At 37.5% G+C, this 20,284-nt stretch overlaps 1 protein-coding gene across 1 annotated transcript in view; it reads right to left on the bottom strand.

The window, feature by feature from the left end:
* ATP13A3 (ATPase 13A3) overlaps positions 1 to 20,284 on the bottom strand; it is a 111,043-nt gene that overhangs the window by 51,596 nt on the left and 39,163 nt on the right. Inside the window, exons 7-12 of the mRNA XM_006084753.3 lie at positions 19,364 to 19,433; positions 8,185 to 8,319; positions 7,686 to 7,758; positions 2,533 to 2,664; positions 1,244 to 1,423; positions 462 to 619 (exon numbers count right to left, since the gene is read on the bottom strand). Coding sequence (XP_006084815.1) covers positions 462 to 619; positions 1,244 to 1,423; positions 2,533 to 2,664; positions 7,686 to 7,758; positions 8,185 to 8,319; positions 19,364 to 19,433 — 748 coding nt within the window. The remainder of the gene's footprint in view (positions 1 to 461; positions 620 to 1,243; positions 1,424 to 2,532; positions 2,665 to 7,685; positions 7,759 to 8,184; positions 8,320 to 19,363; positions 19,434 to 20,284) is intronic.

Here is a 20,284-nt window from a genome sequence, read left to right as displayed (position 1 = left end):
TTTTTTTAAGATTACTGACTTCTTTCTAACCAAGCAACTGTTACTGTTCCAATTTTTTACAAGAGGATAGAAAAAGAGAAAATTTGGACAAGGTCCCTCAGCTGGTATCTTTTAATTAAGTAATAGCCAAATAATTTTAATGCTATATATCCCCAGAAGTTAAAAAAAAGAGAAAAATAAAGCTTTTGGCATGTGGTCACCCCTCCTTTTTTTAAGTCACAAAAGAGCAAGTGAAAGACCATCTAAACCAAAGCCATTCAAAAAACACTTCCTGCTATGATGGAAATGTTCTGTATCTGTACTTCCAAATATAGTAGCTACTAGTGTCATATGGCTTTCAAAAGTTAATTTAAATTACATTAAAATTTTAGTTCTTCAGCCTCACTAGCCACTTTTCAAATCCTCAGTAGTCACATGTGATAATTAAAACTCAAACCCTACTAAGAGTTCCATGTACATACCTCATTTAGAATGCTATTGATAATAGTGTAGATAAACCCAATGGCAGCCACCGCCACAAGACACAGAAGAAACAAGTAGGCATCTCTGTAGAGTTTAAAATCTGTTGGTTTGGGATACAATATGGAACGAACAAGCTGTCCTTTGGAAGTACTAAATCCTTTTAAAAAATTTCAAGAAGAAAATTACTTATATTTTTATTAAAAAATGAGAATTATCTCTCAGAAGAGAGTATTTATTTATTTATTCATTCATTTATTCATTTATGTATTACTAGAGGCCCAGTGCATGGATTCGTGCACCAGTGGGGTCCCTTGGCCTGGCCTGCGCCCTCTCACAGTCCAGGACCCTTTGGGGGATGTCGGACGGCCGGTTTCGGCCTGATACCCTGCAGTATGCATGTAAGATCTTTGGTTAATTTCTTCCCATCCTCCCCTCACCTCCCTTCCCTCTGAGATTCATCAGTCTGTTCCATGTTTCCATGCCTGTGCATTGAGCATCTGCCCCCTGGTGGTCAGTGCATGTCATAGCTACTAGTTGAACAGTCACTTAGGCTTTTTTATATATAGATAGATATATTGGCTTCAGGTGTATAGCTTAGTGGTTAGACAATCATATAATTTACATAGTGTTCTCCTCGATATTTCCAGTACCCCAAGTGGCATCATACATAGTTATCACAATATTCAAAACAGAATAAATATAGTAGCTACTAGTGTCATATGGCTTTCAAAAGTTAAACGTTCAGTAGGTGTCAAATATGCAAGAAGAGATATGTTCTTACCTGTTCTAACTACGATGGCCTTGACAAGCTCTCCAGTGTAGAAACGAGTTTGAATAACAGTAGTCCCACAAAACAAAGTGTGTCGTTTATGTATTTCTGGACTATATAATTCATCTCCCATTCCTTTTATGTCCACTGAAGGATTTGGCAAATTCGTCTTTGTCACTGGAACACTTTCTCCTTAAAAACAAAAATCATAAGTTAAAGCATAGAAATCAGTGGCAAACACATACAACTTGAAGTGTTAAATAACCTAAATGTTATCATACTGTTTACAATTGCTACTAAAGTAGAGTTCTCATAATGGATAACATAACTTACTAAATTAGTTTTTTGGCTACCCATTTCCTTAAGCCAATATATCAAATCTTGTCTCCCACAATAATTCCTGAAGTGATCTGATTCAAAGATAATGATTTTTAAATGACTGTGTCAAGTTTCAAATAAGGAAAACAGGTAAGAGTTGCCTTAGCCCCAGCAGCTGTTGTCTTATCCCTAAGAACTGAACTGGAAAGCGCTCTGCAGCCTCCAGCACACAGAGATGTGAAGACCTATTCCTAACCCCCAGACGCACACACGCACGCACGCATCTGGAGAAGGGAGATAATACTACGGTAGTATGGTAGTTCTCTCAAACAATTAACAAACAAATTCTTTTTAACACTGAAATTTAATTCTGTGTAGCATCACAATTCTCGCTTCAAGCCAACAAGCGTGTGGGGATATTTATGTGTGAGTGTGCTTTAAGAAAAGATTCTTAAGTTTGAAAACATTATATAGGAATCACTTTCTCGCCAGACTGACTATGACAGTAAAAAAATTCATATGATAAAAAAGATATAGAACTCTATCTTCAGATTGTGGATTTCAAAAAAAAAATCATTTTGAAGTCTACTTCTCCCCACTTTAAGAAAAATACAGTGTTTAGTCCCACTGTTTACACACCAAATAAGGAAGCAAATATACTGCATTCTCTGTAGGCAAGGGCTTCTTTTTTCTTCCCTTACTATAAAGCATTTCCTCATATGAAAAAGAGTAAACAGGAGCATGCCAAGAAATGCAGTGATGACGAGCATGGTGACTTAGTATCACAGCTGAGTATAATACAGAATTTGGTTCCCTCAGAATAAAAATAAAAATAAAAAAATCACTTCAATATCCATGACATTCATAACATTCATAAAGAAAAGATAAACAGCACAGCTAATTTTGAAATAGATTCATCAGCAACCACTTAATCTACTCTCATAAACAACTCATCTGATTTTTCCTCATTTCATTTAGTTTACCTGTTAACATGCTTTCATTTACAATGCAAGTACCATTAATAAGTACTGCATCACAAGGCATGATAGTCCCATTTAATGGAATGACCATAACATCTCCCGGCACAAGTTCTGTAGAAAAGATCTCTTCTTTTTCTGGATTTAAAGAAAGAAAAAAGAAAAAAGTGGGAAAAAAATATTTTTTAACTTAGAATAAACATAAGCAAACAAAAGGTCATCTGATCTCAATGAGATGTCAAATATAATGGAGTTAACAGAAAAATTCCAATAAACAAAATGTTTCAACAAATAAAATGATTATTTCTTAGGCCAGTGGTCGGCAAACTGCGGCTCTCGAGCCACATGCGGCTCTTTGGCCCCTTGAGTGTGGCTTTTCCACAAAATACCAACTTCTGCGCATGGGCCACGAAGTTTCAATCGCACTGTACGTACACGCCCGCACGTGGTATTTTGGGGAAGAGCCACACTCAAGGGGCCAAAGAGCCGCATGTGGCTCGAGAGCCGCAGTTTGCCAACCACGGCCTTAGGCTAACACAGCATGGTGTTTAATGGCGGCTAGTTTGTCCCGACAGGAAACTAACTGTGCACAGGTAATGCCAAGTCCTCTCTGACCAAACAAGGTGGGTGGGCTCCAACATTCATTACAACACTTAAGGATCAATTTTAGCTAATAGCCCATTCAGAAAATAGTAAGTCCTACTGAGATCCCCTGCAATGGGTAAACATACTCGGATTTCCATAATCCCTTGAAAACAGAAGCATTGAAAATTTTAGCTACTCTTTTTTTTTTGGGTTGCCTCTTTTATTATTAAATCTTTATTGTTCATATTATTACAGTTGTTCCTCTTTTTCCCCCCCATAGCTCCCCTCCACCCGGTTCCCACCCCACCCTCTGCCCTTACCCCCACCCCCACCCTCATCCATAGGACATTGTGTGTACGATTTTTGTCCAGTCTCTTTCCGCACCCCCACACCCTTTTACCCCTAAGAATTGTCAGTCCACTCCCTTTCTATGCCCCTGATTCTATTATATTCACCAGTTTATTCTGTTCATCAGATTTTTTATTCACTTGATTTTTAGATTCACTTATTGATAGATATGTATTTGTTGTTCATAATTTTTATCGTTACCTTTTTCTTCTTCTTCCTCTTCTTAAAGAATACCTTTTAGCATTTCATATAATACTGGTTTCGTGGTGATGAACTCCTTTAGCTGTTTCTTATCTGTGAAGCTCTTTATCTGACCCTCAATTCTGAACGATAGCTTTGCTGGGTAAAGTAATCTTGGTTGTAGGTTCTTGCTATTCATCACTTTGAATATTTCTTGCCACTCCCTTCTGGCCTGCATAGTTTCTGTTGAGAAACCAGCTGACAGTCGCATGGGTATTCCCTTGTAGGTGACTGACTGTTTTTCTCTTGCTGCTTTTAAGATTCTCTCTTTTTCTTTTGCCCTTGGCATTTTAATTATGATGTGTCTTGGTGTGGTCCTCTTTGGATTCCTTTTGTTTGGGGTTGTCTGCGCTTCCTGTACTTGTAAGTCTGTTTCTTTCACCAGGTAGGGGAAGTTTTCTGTCATTATTTCTTCAAATAGGTTTTCAATATCTTGCTCTCTCTCTTCTTCTGGCACCCCCATAATTCAGATGTTGTCCCAGAGGCTCCTTACACTATCTTCATATATTGGATTCTTTTTTCTTTTCCGGTTGGGTGTTTTTTACTTCTTTGTATTTCAAATCTTTGACTTGATTCTTATGATCCTCTAGTCTATTGTTGGATCTCTGTATAATATTCTTTTTTTCAGTCAGTGTATACTTAATTTCTAGTTGGTCCTTTTTCATATCCTCAAAGGTCTCACTAGATTTATTGAGGGTCTCACTAAATTTATCGGCGGTTTCTAGAAAATTCTTGAAAAACCTTATAACCGTGGTTTTGAACTCTATATCCAGTAGTTGGCTTTGCTCCATTTCTGTCATTGGTGACCTGTTTCTTTGTCTCCGCATTTTGGCTGCTTCCCTGTGTTGATAGAGTGGCTTTGTGTGCTAGGTGTCCTATAGGGCCCAGTGGCTCAGCCTCCCCAATTACCTGAGGTGGACACTCTTGGTGCACCCCTTTGTGGGCTGTGTGCACAGTCTTGTTGTAGTTAAGCCTTAATTGTTGTTGGTTTCACTGGGAGGAATTGACCTCCAGGCCAACTGGCTGTGAGAATCAGCTGTGTCTACAATGGGAGAACTTCTGTGCTGGAGACACCCTTATGGGGCAAGACTTGCTTCAGTGGGTCTTTGGTGCTCACTGAGTCTGCCCCCTGAGTGTGTCCCTTATGGACCTGAGGAGTTGTAATCGGGATGGTCCCACTCTGACCACTGGGTACACTGGCACTTGGATCTCGAAGGAGGTGCTAATTTAGCCTTTGCCTGAGGCTACCCAGCAGGAGCTATGGAGAGCTCTGCAGATTCCTCTTCTTTATTTGGGATTTGGAGGTGCCCAGATGAGGCCCAGCTGTGAAGCAATGCAAGCTGCTGTGGGGCCTTGGGCCTTCTTTTGGATGTCTGGGTCTCTCTGACCCAGCTGCAGTTTGTTAGGTAATTTTAGATTGCAGAGGGCCAAGCCATTCATATGCAAAAGCCTCTGCGCACAGCTTGGGTGGGGCGGGGTCTCAGGGAATCAACAGGGCGGAGCAAACAGCTGTGGCTGATCCTCAGCCCTGCCCTAAGAGGTCCCGGGTCTCAGTGTCCCACGGTAATCGCTGCAAGCACCTCTGAGAGAAAGCCGCCCTTAAGTTTCTCCCCGTATGAGTCTGGGTCCCCAGAGACTGCCCGGAACTGGAGTTCAGAGCCGTCGGGAGCTTGTATCTCCCTCCCGATTGAAAAAGACAGCCGTGTCCTCAGTTGACAGCCCTTTCCGCGTGCGCCTCCATACCTCTGCACTTTACTTCCACTCCTCCTCTGAGTCTCAGTGTGCTTTTCTCTTTCCTTCTAGTTGTAGAATTTCCACTCAGCCAGCCTTCCTGTGGTTCTGGATGATGTCTGTTTTGTCTTTTAGTTGTAATTTTGAAGTGGTTGTGCGAGGCAGCAATTTCAGGTGTTTACCTATGCCGCCATCTTGGTTTCCCCCCCTACTTTCTCTTTTAACAGCATTTTTTACAGCATTCTTCTTCTTGTTGCCACTTTTTATAACCTAGAAAGTCTCACTGTGTTCTCACTATTCCTAAAATAGTCCTAATATTTTAGACATTATTTTAAATGAATTTATAAAATAAATATTGTGATATAGTATCCATTTCACTATTTCCTTAGAAATGTGTATACTATATTCAAGTTAGCTAAAGATTTTTTAAAAGATCTTCCCATGTAAAAGGTTTTTCTTTAGGATTGCCTTATATAGGGTTTCCCCAAAAAATGTATACATACTTTAGCAGCTGATAGCTGTAGATTCTATTTCATTTTGAAAATGAAATGTATTTTAATAAACACTGCCTTTATAGTGTGTATACATTTTTTTGAGACACCCTGTATTTGGACATTCTCTCTCTCTCTCTCTCTCTTTTTCCCACCTAGGTTTAATACTATGCTCAGAAGACAGTTACATTAGTTTGTAAACAAAAATGGGTAAGAAAACTATTGTTTGTGACAGTGTGTAGGACACTCTTTCCTTCATAAAATAAACAAACACACACACACAAAAACAACAACAACAAAGAACTAGTTTACTAAGCTATGAGGAAAAAACTTTTAAAGGATTCTAATATTTAGTACATAGATACAATAATCTTCATTTTTAAGCAAGATACCTATTTTTAAAACTCTTAAAGCTGTTAAAACCACTTGAAATTCAACTCCTCTTAGGTCTACCAGGAAATAAAATATCAATGATCTGATAGACTATACAAAGGGGATAGGACGATACAAATTGAATGGTACATATGTCCTAGCATCCCAATTATCTCCAGCAGCAGCAGAGCAGGAAGAGGAGGAGCACCAATAATCTGACATATCTAACATTACAGGTAGGGGAGAGAGACAGATACTCCCAGCTAAAATAGCAAGTGACCAGGAAGCACAGGGAAGGAGTAACCCGCTAGGCCAAACTGTTTACACTTGGATGAGGTATACTGAGCCAAGAAAATGGAGACTGCTTTGGTGTTCCTCACAAATCTAAGCAGCTATGGTCCCCAAGGCCCATGATGCTGTGCTACCTCCCCCGTATCTCCTTTACCTCTTCAATATCTCACCAAACTAACATGTCCAAAACATTATCCTTCCCTAAGATTCTGCTTCTCCTTCTATTTAATTAAACTATGTTAATTAAACATCCATCCCCCAGCCTGACACCACTCTACCACCTTGCATCTAATGAATCGTAAAATCCTGTTCCATGGCCCTACAAATAGCTTTCAAACCCACATCATTTCTCTCCATTTCCACAACCTTCAACTTGATCCATTTCATGCCTTCAGCATTACTCCCCTCTAAACTAGTGTGAACATGGCAGCCAGAATAATTTTTTTCAGAAAGGCTAATAATGATCAGATCACTCCCCTGTTTAAAACCCTTCAATGGCTGTCCATTACATTTTGGAATAAGTCAAAATTCTTCAACATACCTTAGAAGGCTGTACATCATCAACTTTCTACATCTGCCACACTGAATTTCTTCTAGTTATTACAGTGACCAAACTCCAGGCCTTTGGGCACTTAGAACCCTCTTCTTCTCCCTCACTCATCCCCACCATACTATCTTCTCACCTACCTCTTATCTAATTCAACCACTTAAAAAATACTTTTTTAAAGCCATCCCTGACATCTACAGTAAATGAGCTCTAATATCTAATACGCTCCCTGCATTTGTCACACTTTATTTTCACGATTTATCATCTGTCTTTCCAGCTAGTATGAAGTTCAGTGACGCAACGACTATGTCCTTCTTGATAATCACTGCATCCCCAGAGCCTAGTATAGTAGCTGTTACATTGTAGAAAAAGAAAAATACAATTTCATATAAATGAATTAATATGATACAAACTCAGAGATGAGTACAAATTCACACATATATTATTTCTTAAGAAATAAATGTATATATAACACATGGGCTTGTTTCATATATTAGTGCTTAATGGAAATCATTTTTGGATTATTTTTGTCAAGAGTCACCTAAAGTACTTACCTTCATTTACTCTGCAAACTGAAACTCTCACAGTACTGTGAGCTGCCACCATGTCATGCAACATAATATATTGCTGAAATAAGAAAAATAAATTAAAAATAAAAACTAGCTAATATAAACCACTCTTCAATATATTAAAAAGGGTACTATAAAATAAAGTTAATAAAATAAATGCTTATAACTCTGCCCTTAAAAACGTCAAGACTAAAAGATTTAAAAAACTATACGATGTTTTAGCTAAAGACAAAATAAGAAGCACTAGATCCCTGAAAACACTAGAACCAGCCTATGATAAACAACGATAGACCCCTGCTATGGCCTCTAAGTAGTCAAGTAATAAACTGACTCTAAAAAACATTTGCCTTCCCTACCTCAAAAAAAGGGACATATTCATAACTAAAAGAAAATCTGTATTGAGTATTACTTTGTATCAAGCACTATTCTATGCACCTTACAAAATATAAATACAGTTGTGAAATCAATAATAAATTGAACTTACCTTTTTAATGGAATATAGAGAACTTAGAATTGATACTACAGACATAATCACAATAGCTAAAGCATAGTAATAGTATTCATCAGTGCACCACAGTATAACACTGAACAGCTGGAAAATGTAAAATGGGTTGAGAACCTAAAAAAAAACACAAGATTTTAAGTCAAAGTGAATAAAATGCTTATAACCATACAGATTTTCCATCTTTTTATTTAAGAAGCAACCAACAAGATACTATAGGATACTAGGTGTACCAGTTAATAATGCATAGTTTTTTTCAATAGATGGTGTTACACATATGTTGATATGTATGCAATTTGATATGTATGCTATTTTGTTGTATTGACAGCAAGCTTCAAAACTTCGTATGTCAAATTTGCTGAAGGTGTTAACATCATAGATATTTTTACGCTTAAAAATGTCAAATTTCATGCCAAAAAAAGAGCATTTGCAGCAAGTTTTAATTCATTACTTTATTTTGAAGAAAAAGTTATCGTATACTTCGGGAAGCTTATGATGAACATGCTCCACCTCAAGATACTTGTGAACGCTGGTTTAAACGCTTTAAAAGTGATGATTTCGATGTGAAAGACAAAGAACATCCAGGTCAACTGAGAAAGTTTGAAGACCAACAATTACAAGCATTATTGGATGACCAGAGGCCCAGTGCACGAAATTCGTGCACTGGAAGGGTGTCCCTCAGTCCAGCCTGCACCCTCTCCAATCTGGGACCCCTCGGGGAATGTCCGACTGCCAGTTTAGTGGATTTATTCTGAGAATCCCACAGGGATCGGGCCTAAACTGGCAGTCGGACATCCCTCTCACAATCCGGGTCTGCTGGCTCCTAACCACTCACCTGCCTGCCTGCCTGACTGTCCCCTAACCACTCCCCAGCCAGCCTGATTGACACCTAACTGCTCCCCTGGTGGCCCGATTGCCCCCAACTGCCCTCTCCTGCCGGCCTTCTTCTGACAACCTGGGTGCGGCCATCTTGTGATGACACAAGGGCGTGAGGGTCAATTTGCATATTACCTCTTTATTATATAGGAAGATGCATGTCAAACTCAAAAACAACTTGCAGAAAGGTTAAATGTTGCTCAGCAAACAATTTCTGATCCTTTAAAAGCAATGGGAAAGATTTTAAAGGAAGGAAAATGGGTGCCACATCAACTGAACAAAAGACAAATGGAAAACCAAAAAGTCACCAGTAAAATGTTGCTTCAATGGCACCAAAGAAAGTCTTTTTTGCATCAGATTGTGACTGGTGATGAAAAGTGGATTTATTCTGAGAATCCCAAACACACAAAATCATGGGTTGAGCCAGGTCAACCATCAACACCGACTGCAAGGCCAAATCGCTTCGGAAAAAGACAATGCTCTGCGTTTGGTGGAATCAGAAAGGTGTGGTATATTATGAGCTTCTAAAACCAGGTGAAATTGTTAATACTGATTGCTACCAACAACAAATAATCAATTTGAACCACGCTTTAATTGTAAAACGACCAGAATGTTCCAGAAGACACGGCAAAGTAATTTTGCTTCATGATGACGCACCATCACACACTTCAAAACCAGTTAAAGACACGTTAAAAGGTCTTGCCTGGGAAGTATTAAACTACCCACCATATTCACCAGACCTTGCTCCTTCAGATTACAATTTGTTCCGATCAACTGCACACATACTTTCTGAGCAGCACTTCAAAACGTATAAAGAAGTGAAAAATTGGGTCACTGAATGGTTTGCCTCAAAACAAGAAAATTTCTATTGGGACGGTATCCACAAATTACCTGAAAAATGGGGGAAATGTGTAGCTAGCGATGGACATTACTTTGAATAAAGGACTTCTGATGTTTCTCTTGAAATTATCGTGTTTTCTTTGATTACAAAATCCACCATTACTAACCGGTACACCTAGTAAGCTCTATGGTACCCTTGGGCAACTAGTACTACCCCAATGTCGTAAAACTAAAGCTTCTGTACTTTTCAAGGCACTTCTCATATATAGTCCCATTTTACTTCCAAATTATAAAGACCCACAATTTAAATAATAAGAAGACATTCTTAGTTTTCTGTTTTCTAACTTTTATTTAGATAATCAGCATGAGATCATCAGAAAGGACTTGCTCCACTTTTATAAGTAAAGGAGCAGCAAAGAGAGAGATTTTCTGATGATCAAAGCTAGTTACCGATGGAACCATATTACAAACCAGGCTTTCTAATTCCTAATCATTATACTTTGGTATGTTCTAAAGCAGCCGTGGGCAAACTACAGCCCGCAGGCCGGATCCGGCCCGTTTGAAATGAATAAAACTAAAAAAAAGACCATACCCTTTTATGTAATGATGTTTACTTTGAATTTATATTAGTTCACACAAACACTCCATCCATGCTTTTGTTCTGGCCCTCCGGTCCAGTTTAAGAACCCATTGTGGCCCTCGAGTCAAAAAGTTTGCCCACCCCTGCTACGGTAACCATAGATTATCATTTATATTTTGCATGAACATCTGTATTTATTTGCCCACCCCTGTTCTAAAGCAACATCATATACTCACTCTCAGCAACTGATGAAAATCTTTTATTTCTACTAAAAGTATTCACTCAATATAGCTAACTTGATCTTAACCAGTATTATTACTACTACCATTTTACCTTTTTTTAAAGTGTCATTTTATTTTCTCTTTATTTTGGGATTAGTGTTCTACATTCTATTTTCATCTTTCCTTTAGCATCATTTTTCTCTACCTCAACTTTACCTTTATGCCAAAACTCTCTCCCTCACTTTCCCCTTTTGTTGTCCTGTTTCTCTTACCCTATTACTGCTTTAGATTTTCCCTATTCCTTCTTTTTACCCCCTGTTAAAATTTCACCCTACTTATATATCTAATTTCCAATCCCCTGCTCTAAATCCATATACACCTCTCTCTTATCTTTCTTCATTACCCCAATTTTTCATTCTCTCTGTCATTTTGTTGTTGTTTGCTTGATTGTTGAGTATATTGGGGGGTTTTTTTTATGCTTGTTTGTGAGACTGTTTTGCTTTTGCTTTTTCTTTTTCTGTTGGTTTTTTTTACCCCCCCGTTATTTTTTGGCTTCTGTTTTCCCTCGCCTCGCTTGATATTAGTTGTTATTTGTAGACTGCATTCATCTCCAGGGATCTGTTGCTAGAATTTGTTGGGTTTAGTGGCTGTTCTATTGGAATTTTCTCCCCATATAATAGTTTCTTCCCCTCTTCTATTTCCTTCCCTTTCTTTTCTCTCTTATTTTTTTTCCCTTTTCCCAATTTCATTTTTGCACTCCTTTTTTTTCTTTCTTTCTTTTTATCTTTTTTCTTTTTCTCTTCTTTCTTCCTTATCCCCTAATTCTCTTTGCACTGGTGGTCACCTTTATTCGGGGTTATTAGTATCATGAATACATTTGTGTTCAGTGCCTTGTGCGTTGTGCCTTGTTGCGTTGTATTTTGTGCCTTTAAATCAACGCAGCAGAGAGAGAACTACATAACCAAACACCTGGAGAAGAGAGATCATGGGGAGACAAAGAAACAGCCCTCATATGAAAGAAAAACAGGCATCACCAGAAAAGGAAGTAAACGAAATGGAGGCAATGGAGGCAAGCAACCTGTCAGAGAAAGAATTCAGAGAAATGGTCATAAGGGGGATGAAAAGAATGGAAGACAAATTCAACAATATGTGTAAGAACCAAGAGGAAATGAAGAAGAACCAAGAAGAAATGAAAAATCACATCACTGCTATAAAGAACTCAATAGAAAGCATCAACAGTAGACTAGAAGAAGCAGAGGACCGCATCAGTGAGCTAGAAGACAAGGTAGGAAAAAATACCCAAGCAGAGCAGCTTCTAGAAAAAAAATTAAAAAGCAAGAGGAGTTGCCGAAACCGGTTTGGCTTAGTGGATAGAGCGCCGGCCTGCGGACTGAAAGGTCCCAGGTTCGATTCCGGCCAAGGACATGTACCTGGGTTGCGGGCACATCCCCAGTGGGAGATGTGCAGGAGGCAGCTGATTGATGTTTCTCTCTCATCGATGTTTCTAACTCTCTATCTCTCTCCCTTCCTCTCTGTAAAAAAATCAATAAAATATATTTAAAAAAACAAACAAACAAAAAGCAAGAGGAGAGCCTAAGAGAACTTTGGGACAACACGAAACGAAACAACATCCGCATAATAGGAGTGCCAGAAGGAGAGGAAACTGAGCAAGAAATAGAAAACCTGTTTGTAAAAATAATGACAGAAAACTTCCCTGATATAGGCAAGAAAACAGTCACACAAATCCAAGAAGCTCACAGAGTCCCAAACACAATGAACCCCAAAAGACCGATGCCAAGGCACATTATAATTAAATTGGCAAACACCAACGACAAAGCAAGACTCTTAAAAGCAGCCAGAGAGAGACAGAAAGTTACCTACAAAGGATCCCCCATCAGACTAGCTACTGATTTCTCAACAGAAACACATCAGACAAGAAAGGAATGGAATGAAATATACAAAGTCATGCAAAGGAAGGGTCTGAATCCAAGAATACTGTACCCAGCAAAGCTATCAATCAAAATTGAGGGTGAAATCAGGAGCTTCACAGACAAAAAAGGACTACGGGAGTTTATTACCACCAAAACAGCAATGCAAGAAATGCTAAAGGGTCTGCTGTAAAAAGAAAAAATAGGAAACAAGGGACACAGGGGTAAAGAATAAAAATGGCAACAAACAAGTATCTATCAATAATAACTTTAAATGTAAATGGATTAAATGCCCCAATCAAAAGACATAGGGTAACTGAGTGGATAAGAAACCATGACCCATATATCTGCTGTCTACAGGAAACTCACCTCAAAAAAAAAAAAGACACACACAGACTGATGGTGAAGGGATGGACAAAGGTTTTTCAGGCGAATGGAAACGAAAAAAAAGCTGGGGTAGCAATACTTATATCTGACAAATTAGATTTCAAAGTAAAGGACATAAAAAGAGATAAGGAAGGCCACTTCATAATACTAAAGGGAGCAATCCAACAGGAAGAAATAACTCTGGTAAACATATGCGCACCAAATATAGGAGCATCCAAATACATAAGAAAACTTCTGGAGGAGATCAAGGGAGAGATTGACAGCAATACAATCATAGTAGGGAACTTTAACACCCCACAATCACCATTGGACAAATCCTCTAAACAAAAAACCAGCAAAGAAACATCAATTCTAAATGACTCACTAGATCAGATGGAATTAATTGACATCTTCAGAACATTTCACCCCAAAGCCACAGAATATACATTCTTCTCAAGTGCACATGGGTCATTTTCAAAGATAGACCATATATTGGGTCACAGGCAAAGTCTTTTTAAATTCAAGAAGATAGAAATCATATCAAGCATCTTCTCAGATCACAATGGCATAAAACTGAAAATCAACTACAATAAAAACAATTCAAAAAAATCAAACACATGGAGACTAAATAGCATGCTATTAAACAATGACTGGGTTACTAGAGAGATCAAAGAAAAAATAAAAAACATCATGGCAACAAACGACAATGAAAACACAACAATCCAAAACCTATGGGACACAGCGAAAGCAGTCTTGAGAGGGAAGTTCATAGCTTTACAAGCCTACTCCAAAAAACAAGAAATAATGATAACAAATTACCTAACCCTACAACTCAAAGAGCTAGAAAGAGAGCAACAAGAAAAGCCCAGTGTAAGCAGAAGGAAGGAAATAATTAAGATCAGAGCAGAGATATACGACATAGAGACCAAAAAAACAATACAAAAGATCAACAAAACCAAGAGCTGCTTCTTTGAATGGATAAACAAGATTGATGAACCTCTAGCCAGGCTCACCAAGAAACAAAGAGAGAGAACCCAAATAGAAACAAATTCAGAAATGAAATAGGAGAAATAACAACAGACCCCACAGAAATACAAAGGATTGTTAAAAAATACTATGAACAACTCTACTCCAACAAACTAGACAACCTGGAGGAAATGGACATATTCCTAGAAAAATACAACCTTCCAAAACTTAATCAGGAAGAATCCAAAAATCTCAATAGGCCAATAACTATGGAAAAAATTGAAGCAGTCATCAAAAAGCTTCCAGCAAACAAAAGCCTAGGACCAGATGGCTTCACAGGGGAGTTTTACCAAACATTCAAGGAAGAACTAAAACCTATCCTCCTCAGACTATTCCAAAAAATTCAAGAGGAAGGAACACTTTCAAGCTCGTTCTATGAAGCCAGCATCACCCTAATACCAAAACCAGACAAAGACAACACAATGAAAGAGAATTACAGGCCAATATCCCTCATGAACATAGATGCCAAAATCCTCAACAAAATCTTAGCAAATCGGATCCAGTAGTACATCAGAAAGATCATACACCATGACCAAGTAGGATTTATCCCAGGGATGCAAGGATGGTACAATATCCGCAAATCAATAAACGTGATACATCACATAAACAAATTGAAAGAAAAAAACCACATAGTCATATCAATTGATGCAGAAAAAGCATTTGACAAAATCCAACACCCATTTTTGATAAAAACTCTCAGCAAGGTGGGAATAGAAGGATCATACCTCAACATAATAAAAGCCATATATGACAAGCCCACAGCCAACATCATACTCAATGGACAAAAACTAACACCATTTCCCCTAAGAACAGGAACAAGACAGGGATGCCCACTCTCACCACTCCTGTTCGGCATAGTACTGGATTTATTAGCCATTGCAATTAGACAAGAAGAAGAAATAAAAGGCATCCAAATTGGAAAAGAAGTAAAATTGTCCTTATTTGCAGATGACATGACGTTATACATAAAAAACCCTAAAGACTCCATCAAAAAACTATTAGACTTAATAAATGAATTTGGCAATGAAGCAGGATACAAAATTAATGCCAAGAAATCTATGGCATTTCTATACATCAATTATGAACTTACAGAAAGAGAGACTAAAAAAACAATCCCATTTACCATCGCACCAAAAAAATTAAAATACCTAGGAATAAACTTAACTAAAGAGGTAAAAGACCTCTACTCAGAAAACTACAGGACGTTGAAAAAAGAGATAGAGTAAGACATAAAGAGATGGAAGAACATACCATGTTCTTGGATTGGTAGACTCAACATCATTAAAATGTCTACACTACCCAAAGCAATCTATAAATTCAACGCACTTCCCATTAAAATACCAACGGCATATTTCACAGATCTAGAACGAACTCTCCAAAAATTCATCTGGAATAAAAAAAGACCCCAAATAGCTGCAGCGATCCTGAGAAAGAACAAAGTAGGTGGGATCTCAATACCAGATATCAAGCTGTATTACAAAGCCACTGTTCTCAAAACTGCCTGGTACTGGCACAAGAACAGACATATAGGTCAATGGAATAGAATAGAGAGCCCAGAAATCGGCCCGAACCAATATGCTCAATTAATATTTGACAAAGGAGGCAAGAACATACAATGGAGTCAAGATAGTCTCTTCAATAAATGGTGTTGGGAAAATTGGACAGATACATGCAAAAAAATGAAACTAGACCACCAACTTACACCATACACAAAAATAAACTCAAAATGGATAAAGGACTTAAATGTACGATGGGAAACCATAAAAATACTAGAAGAATCCAAACGCAACAAAATCTCAGACATATGCCGAAGCAATTTCTTCACCGATACAGCTCCTAGGGCATTGGAAACTAAAGAGAAAATAAACAAATGGGACTACATCAAAATAAAAAGCTTCTGCACAGCAAAAGAAACCAGCAACAAAACAACAAGAAAGCCCACTGCATGGGAGAACACGTTTGCCAATGTTATCCACCAATAAGGGTTTAATCTCCAACATTTATAGGGAACTCATACAACTTAACAAAAGGAAGATAAACAATCCAATCAAAAAATGGGCAAAGGACTTAAATAGACACTTTTCAAAAGAGGACATTCAGAAAGCCAAGAGACATATGAAAACATGCTCAAAGTCACTAATTATCCGAGAGATGCAAATCAAAACAACAATGAGGTACCATCTCACACCTGTCAGAATGGCTATCATCAACAAATCAACAAATGACAAGTGCTGGAGAGGATGTGGAGAAAAAGGAACACTTGTGCACTGCTGGTGGGAATGCAGACTGGTGCAGCCACTATGGAAGACAGTATGGAGTTTCCTCAAAAAACTAAAGATGGAACTCCCATTTGACCCCGTGATTACACTTCTAGGAATATATCCCAAAAAAACAGAAACACCAATCAGAAAGGATATATGCACCCCTATGTTCATAGCAGCACAATTCACCATAGCTGGAAACAGCCTAAGTGCCCATCAGTAGATGAATGGATTAGAAAACTGTGGTACATCTACATGATGGAATACTATGCTGCTGTAAAAAAGAAGGAATTCTTGCCATTTGCAACAGCATGGATGGGACTGGAGAGCATTATGCTAAGTGAAATAAGCCAGTCAATGAAGGAAAAATACCACATGATCTCACTCATTTATGGATAATAAAGACCATTATAAACTTATGAACAAAAATAAATACAGAGGCAGAGCAGCCTCGAACAGACTGTCAAACTACAGTGGGAAGGCCGGGGAGAGTTGGGGGGCGGGGGTAAGAGATCAACCAAAGGACTTGTATGCATGCATATAAGCATAACCAATGGACATAAGACACTGGGGGGTAGGGGAGGCCAGGGGATTGTCAAGGGCGGGGGGAAAAAGGAGACATATGTAATACTCTTTGTAATACTTTAAGCAATAAAACAATTAAACAAAATAAAATAAAATAAAATAAAAGACAGATTGGAGAGTCTAACTGCTAGGCAATATCTTATTCCCTTCCTTTATATGAACAACCTTTATTCATACCTCTTCTATAGCAATTACCACTCATCAGTCACTACAGTAACTACTGACATGTTTTCTTCCCAGGTTAAAGTGCAAATTTCTCAATATGAACATCAGGTCATGTTTTGTATTCCAAACTTCCGGTACAATGTCTAGTTTCTGCCAGAAGCTAATTCCAGCATGTCATAAATACAAGAAGTTTCATCAAAATGTTGATGGAACTTAGGGATTCAGCAGGGCTGAATCTGCTGGAGATGGCTAAGGGCATTTCCCCACACCTAAAGATTTGCATAGATGATTGCTTGCTGCCAGACAGCTGAGGGCATTTCAATTTACGTTATTGCATCCTACTGGCCAAACACCTGAACAGCGGAAGGCAGTTACCCCAATATGACAATGGATTCTGTATACTAAGCGTTGGCCTTTGATATGTATATCTACCTTGCCTTAGGGCAAATTGTGTTTTATTAACACAATTTTATTAGAGCAAGGGGTCCGGAGATTCAGGAGAACTTGGTTCCTTTGGCTAAGTCGTCTCTGGCTCCCCAAAATGCCTTCCAAAATTATGTTTCGTCTCTAGACTCTAATCATTTACAGCAGCCCCTTCTCCAGATTCCTGAACCCCTTCTAGATGCTGGATTAAGACCCCTGGCAGTTTCCAACAATGTACCTCAAAATGCCATATGAATAAATTCAACATGATAAATTGTTTAAAAATCAGAAAACAAAAAGCAGGAGTATACATCTATAATATCAGGCAAGATTTAGATGTGTGATTTCCTGAGAACAAAAAAAATTTTAATCTACAGAAAAGGAAAACAAAACAAAAAAAATTAGACAAATAAAAAAGGAAAGTCATACACTAAATTATTTGAGATTACCTTTACCTTCCAAGTGGAAGAAAAAAAAATGAAACAATAAAAATAAATAAATCTATATATATATAAGGATAAGTGACCGACTGTATGTCCATCCGACCGGTACATATGACACGCACTGGAAATCTATATATATATATGGCTAAGGGACCGACTGTATGCATGCACATACGTATGTCCGACTGACCAACCGGCGGGTACATATGACATGCACTGGCAATTTAAAAATAAACACTGACTCGCACATGCGTGATACATATACAGCTCTCGCTGGCACCAGTTGCACGCGTGTTTTTCCATCTGTCATTGTCGATATGTGAATTTGGTTGTTTTTGTTGAAATGATTTGTAATGGATCTATTATTGAAGCTACCTTTGAAAATAATATATCTATAGATAATATTAAAAATATATCTAAACGTGTGATTCTTTGTCCAAAAAATGAGCATGTTCATAAATTAAATGAAGAAATTTTGGATAGACTCGATGGAGATTTTCACACTTATTTGAGTGATGATTCCAGCGATTCAACAGATGATGCTGAAAAGGAAAATTTTCCCATCGAATTTCTTAATAGTATTACTCCTTCGGGAATGCTGTGTCATAAATTAAAATTGAAAGTAGGTGCAATCATGCTACTGAGAAATCTTAATAGCAAAAGGGGTCTTTGTAATGGTACTAGATTTATTATCAAAAGGTTGCGACCTAACATAATCAAAGCTGAAGTATTAACAGGATCTGCAGAGGGAGAGGTTGTTCTGATTCCAAGAATTGATTTGTCCCCATCTGACACTGGCTTCCCATTTAATTCGAAGACAGTTTCCCGTGATGCCAGCATTTGCGATGACTATTAATAAATCACAAGGACAAACTCTAGACAAAGTAGGAATATTCCTACCTGGACCCATTTTCAGACATGGTCAGCTATATGTTGCTTTCTCTTGAGTTCAAAGAGCGTGTGACATTAAAGTTGTAAATATTTCATCACACGGGAAATTAGTCAAGCACTCTAAAAGTGTTTTTACTCTTAATGTGGTATACAGGGAGATATTAGAATAAGTTTAATTAATTTATCAGTCATTGTTTTTATCACTTGTTTTTATATCATGTTTTTGTTTTTATATCATTTTTTGTTTTTATATCATGTCTTTGTTGTTATATCATGTTGTGATTATTTATTAATCAATTTATATATTATTTTCATATACATTTTACTAATTTTCTTTCATGTCTGACACTTCTATTATAGACAAAGAGCGAATAGTGATATTACAATATCTCTTCTAATTAATTTCCTTTCAATGTGCACGAATCTGTGCACCAGGCCACTAGTAAAAGTTTGAAAACAGAAAATTAAGAATGTCTTATTACTTAGATCATGGCTCTTTTCAAATTGACAAATCTATTGATTACAAATATTGAGACATGTACAATAATAGTCTTACCTCCTTAATTAGAAGCTTAAAAACAGAAGGCACTTTCACAGAAATTTCATTTATTCCATAAAGCAATTTTCTATGACAAGAAAATATAATAGTAGTATTATATTACATTACATAATAATAGTGTAATTTTGGGAAGTTACTTCATTACATAAAGCTCAAACCACAGATTGCTCCTAAATCTAGAACTTACACATTCATGTTTCTATATACTTGTCTTGTACAATTCAAATTCTCTACCTTTATTATTTAAATTAAGTAGTTAATACAGGATAACTATACAGCTATCATTTTGATTCATTCTATCTCATATCTTTTTGTGTGACAAATATCTTTCCAACTAGTCTATAATAATTATGTCAGCAAAGGTTTTCTTTTCCATTCTTGAACACAATAGGTCTGAACAATTTTGAATTGCAATTAATTTTTGCAAAAGCTTAAATAAATAAATTTAAGAGACCTGGTACTATTTTTCTAATAAGAATATTGTACTTTGCCCTAGTTGGTTTGGCTCAGTGGATAGAGCATTGGTCTGTGGACTGAAGAGTTCCGGGTTTGATTCCAACCAAGGGCACATGCCAGAGTTAATGGCTCGTCCCCAGTGGGGGGCATGCAGGAGGCAGCCGATCAATGATTCTCTCTCATCATTGATGTTCCTATCTCCCTCTCCCTTCTTCTCTGAAATCAATAAAAATATATCTAAAAAAAAAATTAAATATATATATAAAACATGTCCCAAAATATAAAGCATGTCCCAAAATTCACGCAAGAAGTAATTTTGATAGAAAACACAGGTTTATAATTAAAAACTGTAAATTTTTTATTGATTCATAAAGTATACAGTATAGGGTTATGTATGGAATAGCATATCGGGTAAATGGCCTCCACGGCTCTGTTGGCACATATGCACTCTTTTGTTGAAAT

The sequence above is a fragment of the Myotis lucifugus genome, unplaced genomic scaffold (genome assembly GCF_000147115.1).
Source record: "Myotis lucifugus unplaced genomic scaffold, Myoluc2.0 scaffold_14, whole genome shotgun sequence".
NCBI lineage: Eukaryota > Metazoa > Chordata > Mammalia > Chiroptera > Vespertilionidae > Myotis > Myotis lucifugus.
This window is presented reverse-complemented; position numbering and strand designations above follow the sequence as displayed.